General features: G+C 35.4%; 1 protein-coding gene across 1 annotated transcript in view; it reads right to left on the bottom strand.

Annotated features, from left to right (window-relative positions):
- The window catches only part of LOC106457675 (major facilitator superfamily domain-containing protein 12-like), a 25,549-nt gene that overhangs the window by 12,045 nt on the left and 8,036 nt on the right, over positions 1 to 5,468 (bottom strand). Inside the window, exons 3-5 of the mRNA XM_022383693.1 lie at positions 1,761 to 1,881; positions 726 to 1,082; positions 281 to 372 (exon numbers count right to left, since the gene is read on the bottom strand). Of these exons, the coding sequence (XP_022239401.1) occupies positions 281 to 372; positions 726 to 1,082; positions 1,761 to 1,881 (570 nt within the window). The remainder of the gene's footprint in view (positions 1 to 280; positions 373 to 725; positions 1,083 to 1,760; positions 1,882 to 5,468) is intronic.

Below are 5,468 nucleotides of genomic sequence, written 5' to 3'. Positions count from 1 at the left end.
TACCCTAGGGAGACGAAGGGTGTCCTGCAGGTACAGTGGTGTGTAGACTTGGAACTAGATTAATATATTTACCCTAGGGAGGCGAAGGGTGTCCTGCAGGTACATTGGTGTGTAGACTTGGAACTAGTTTAATATATTTACCTTAGGGAGACGAAGGGTGTCCTGCAGGTACAGTGGTGTGTAGACTTGGAACTAGTTTAATATATTTACCTTAGGGAGACGAAGGGTGTCCTGCAGGTACAGTGGTGTGTAGACTTGGAACTAGTTTAATATATTTTACCTAGGGAGACGAAGGGTGTCCTGCAGGTACAATGGTGTGTAGACTTGGGACAGGTTAACAAACATTCTGCTTGCCATGTAGACAAAGGCAACCTGAAAGACAAGTATCCAAAACTTTAGGTTTGTAGATAATAAAAAATGCCCCACCCACCGGGGGCTCAACGGCAAGTCTCGCGGCTTATATCACAGCTAGTTCATTGCATATCTTTGTGTTTAACAATACATTAACAAAATATGATGCTGCACACAATTATATAGAATGTAAATAGCATTTAAATTTCATTTTGAATAAACTATATCAAAAACGGAAGAAACAGCAGCGAAATTATTAGCATGCCTTATATTATATATAACATAAATACTCTGAAATATCCATACACAGTTATTGATAGGATATTTAACTCAAAATGTTTATTTTTTACTGAGGAGAAAAAGCAAATTATAACCTCGTAGAACTGTAGCTTCTTCAACCATTCCTTCCAGGTAAGATGTTGCTCGCCATGGTTTTCAGCGAGATTTAACTCGATTTCTGAATCAAACTGTAGTTTGCCTTCATCTGTACCGTGTGACTGTCTTTGTATTTTGGAGTCATTGTTCTCAGCATGGTTCGAGTGTATTAGCGCATTTATATCAAACGAATAACTCCGAGGACGATATGAATCGAGAGCTTCCAATGGGACACCTGTATCTTCTGTATTCTGATTTTGTCTTGTTTCTTGTGTTTCTGGATTCGTTTCTTTCACAAAGAAATGAAAAATTACAGAAAAGGCAATCCCTACTGGTAGTACGCTGAAAACGATGTTCTGGAAGGGAATAACAGTAAATTCAAAACTGAAAATTTGTTTTTACCTTTTTACAATATTCTATCTGTAAAAAAAGTGTAAGTGATGCAATTACATTTTTGCTTAAGAATGAGAAATACAAAAAAGGGGGGATAGCAACAACAAAGAGGAGCACTTGTTGTTATTCATACCACTTATTAAGATAGCAACAACAAAGAGGAGCACTTGTTAGAGTGATATGTTGCTATATTTATGTTAATTGGTTAGGACTGGAGCATTGGACAAATGTGTGATATATATAAAATTACCCGAGTAAATGTTTTGCAATTATGTATATAAATTACTTAAGCGCACTTCATTAGATTAGTGATTTGGTAGAAGTTAAAGTACAGGTAACCCCTCGATTGTTTTATAACGTATTCTTGGATCTGATATTTTTCCTGTCAATAAATATACATGTCACGTGTTTTAAATAACCAGAGAATACGCGATTTCTTCGCGGATATTACTCGAAGACGAGTACTAACGGCTGAACAACTTAAATTTGTAAAATAGGGCTGAGACACAATATTGAACAATAAGCGATTACTAATTAATTTTTGAACAGTGTACACGCATAAAGTAGGAGGCTTTTATAATACTTCTTATTGCACCCTGGTCAATAGTTTTTCATTCATTCAACGATTAAAACACACTAACCCGGAATAAGTGTGCGTCTTGTGGTCCCAGCTGTCGTTCAGTGTCGTTGTCTTCAGAAACTCCCAACACAACCCACGTGATGGAATAAACACAAATGCTAGAAATCACCGTAAAAGCATGTCTAAAGAAAAAAAAAGCATTAATTAACCAAAGTTTTCAAAGGATCTACATAAAAGTCATTAAATCTTTATGCCTTGCAATCTTGGATTTTCCAGAATCCTAAAAAGATTTTACGGAGAAGATGTTTCACCTTACTCTTTCGTTGTTAAAACTTCGAGAATGTTCTAGAACAACATTAATAAGTCAAAAGTGGACTGGAGGGTTTTGTTCCTAAACTTATTATAGTTAGCGGCCAAACTTCTAACTCTGTTGATTCACACCAAGCCATATTCGAAACAACAAATATTTTAGGGGATCCACTATTTTTTCAACCTACTTTCCTTTTTTTTGTCACGAAAATAAAAAGACAGAAACTTGGTTTTTGTTTTGCAATAATTTTAGAAAAAAATCCATGAATTTAAAGAGTTTGTTTGTTACAGATTTCGCGCAAAGATACACGAGGGCAATCTGTGCTAGCCGTCCCTAATTTAGCAATGTAAGACTAGAGGGAAGGCAGCTAGTCATCACCACCCACCGTCAACTCTTGAGCTACTCTTTTACCAACGAATAGTGGGATTGACTGTCACATTATAACGCCCCCACGGCTGAAATGGCGAGCATGTTTGGTGGGACGCCCTAACCACCTGGCCATGCTGGGCCTAACTTAAAGAGAAAACGGTGAAAAGCAATTTATTAGAAGATTAGCAAAAAGCTTTAAAAGAATTACATTAAAATATAGATAATGTCATTTCAAGATACGGTATAGAAAACTGTGGTTAAGATTTAATATTCAGATTGTCTTCATGAAGTACATGTTTTGCTTCCTGATACAACTCACTACAAATTTCCTAATACTCTTACTAGAAGTAGAGAACTGAAACTTAATTCATTCCTTTTAGAGTTAAAAGAAGCAAAAATGTGTAAACAAATCTGTTTATTAGTTTTAAGATCAAATGACTCAGTAACTCCTCATATTTATGGAATGCAAAGATTACTTAAGAAAGTGTCCCTAAACCCTTTTATTTCAGCTTTCCAATCTTGCAGATTACGTGCGTCTAAAACGAATTCTTCTGTGAAAAAAAAAAAAAAAATGTTGTTGGGTTCTAGGTGACAATCCCAAGGGTCGCAATGGAGGCAATGACCCTTAATATGCAAACTAGCTACTTGGCAGGAAGTAGAAAAGAGTTCCTTTATTGGCATTACCAGCGGTCTTCTTGCTGTGCACTGTCTTACTGATTCCTAGCTACACCTTATGATACTTTGTTTTCCAGCAGTCCTATTCATTCCCTCTGAATGTCGATGAAGACTCTCCATGATTGCAGCTTTTATCTTACTAGTGCAGAAGAGTTCGATATCCATTTAGTAGAGTTGTGCTGGATTTAATAAAGAGGCTCTTCGTGGGAACTTGTCAGCTTCCTCGTTTAGCTTTACCGTTACATGACCTGGCACATCCATCCATTCATATGATAGTCTTACCATACAAGGTTGCGTTGCTTTCTGACATCCGTCAGTGAACCAAACACTTTGAATTTTATGCAGTACTGTCAGTCATAAATACTATGTTGGTGGCAACGAATATTTGTGTTCATTGCTTTCAAAAATACAGAAGATAACTTGCTTTATGGCTTACAACTCCATCATTGTGCTGTTAGTGGGAAGCTTGAATGATTCACCAGCCTTACAACGAATACCCAACAAGCTCTCTCACTATCGCCCCCTCAGTGGCGGACTTACAACGCTAGAATCCGAGTTTCAATACCTGTAGTGGGCAGAGCACAGATAGCCCAATTGTGTAGCTTTGTGATTAATTACAAACAAACAAACTCTCACTATCTTTGGTGTGGAAACCACTTACTACTATGATGACAGGTGATTGTCCACCGTTGTCTTTAAATGGGTGCTGACAAGCTTCAACCTTTCCCCAAACTGGATTACCTCTCTGATTTCTACAGATCTCAAACCCATACCTTGGCAACTGTCACATCCAATAAATGCTCAAAATAACATTTCACTGGTGCATTTGTTCGTCCTGAATCCGAACCCAAAAACTATTTTTCCCCATATGGTATCTTCGCGGAGAAATTAAGCCAGTCAGGAACTTTATCCATTAAACATATGTATAAAAATCGCCATGATCATTGCAAGTGGGTCAGCGTGTCTGGTTATCCGACCTCCTTTGATATTTTTTCTATATTATTTGATAAAAAATTGTACCAAATTTATCGAATATGTCGAATAAAATACGTTTTAAATATGTAAAATACTATTTGATCTCAAATACACTTAGGGTAAAATTTTCATAGTATCGAAACAATCAGTCATAAAATATATATAATCATGGTTGAACCAGACAAATTTTTCATAAACTTAAAATGCTCTCTGGAACCTGAGAAAATTGACAGTTTAGACCTACGCATAAAATGCCCGGGTATTTGAAGTTGAAGGTACAAATCGTTGGTACAGCAACAGAGAACACAAATGTAAGCTTAATTTAGTATAAAATGCAATAGTTAAGTAAACTGATCCAAGATGACTAATATATGTTCAAAATGACTGAAAGTAATTAGAATATTTGTAAGAAATTAAAAAGAATATTAACTGGGCTTTAAGTCAAAACAAAATTTAGAGAGCTCATATTCAATCGCCTTTACTCACCAGCCCCTGAAAATTTTATTTCCAATAAAGTTCCATTAATTTAAGATAGCAGTAGTTGAATGCAGAGGGTTTAGTTAAGAGCCACGTAGGGTTGTCAAGACTTTGCAGAAAAAGTTCCGAAAAGAGGTTTCCATACTGATCCCATCATATATTGAACTCTCAAAACAAGTTTCTAATAGCAAGAATAAGGAATCTATTCGATACATAGTTAGATACGATTTAGGATTGTCATCACGTATGAATTAATCTAGATTAAAGTAGAATATAGAATCAGAGTGAAAAGTGAATCAACGTTAAAATTTTAAAATGCCTTTAGCAATGAAATGATATGGTTTTACTAGAAACAAAATGTTCCTTTTTAAAGCTTCAAACCATGAAGAATTATAAGAAATAAAACACAGAAAAACATGTTTAGTGATATTTTCCAGTACTTGTTGACATTTTTATGAATTATTTCCAACTTTTGAGATGTTTATATATATATACAGAAACACATATAAATATGGCCATGCAACGTTTTAACTCTTTACTTAGATCATCCTCAGGCACACAAAAAGAACCAAAATTAGGCACAATATAAATTATGAGATAAAAAGAATGTTCTAATCGCGAGAAGCAAGAACAACAATAAAATTAACTAGCAATAATAATGACTGTATTATACAGTTCTTTTCTTTTCACCCAAGGTAATATTGAAAATATAATCTGTGACTGATGAGCCCTCAGTAGGCAAACTACAGTCCACAGTAGAGGGTGCGGAGAATCAAAGAATCCATTAGGCTCCTACTTCACAGATTATATTTTCAATTTTACCTTTAGTGAAAATAAAATAAATCTGTAATATAATCAACAAACAGTTGGTACGCTGCGTAATATCGAACTAGACCATCGTGACCCGTTGGGTCACCACTATTCAAGGTTATGAAGAATTCAAACTAATTTAATATTGCACCG

The sequence above is a fragment of the Limulus polyphemus genome, unplaced genomic scaffold, assembly GCF_000517525.1.
Source record: "Limulus polyphemus unplaced genomic scaffold, Limulus_polyphemus-2.1.2 Scaffold360, whole genome shotgun sequence".
NCBI lineage: Eukaryota > Metazoa > Arthropoda > Merostomata > Xiphosura > Limulidae > Limulus > Limulus polyphemus.
Note: the sequence above shows the minus strand (reverse complement) of the source record. Positions and strands in the feature narration are given on the sequence as shown.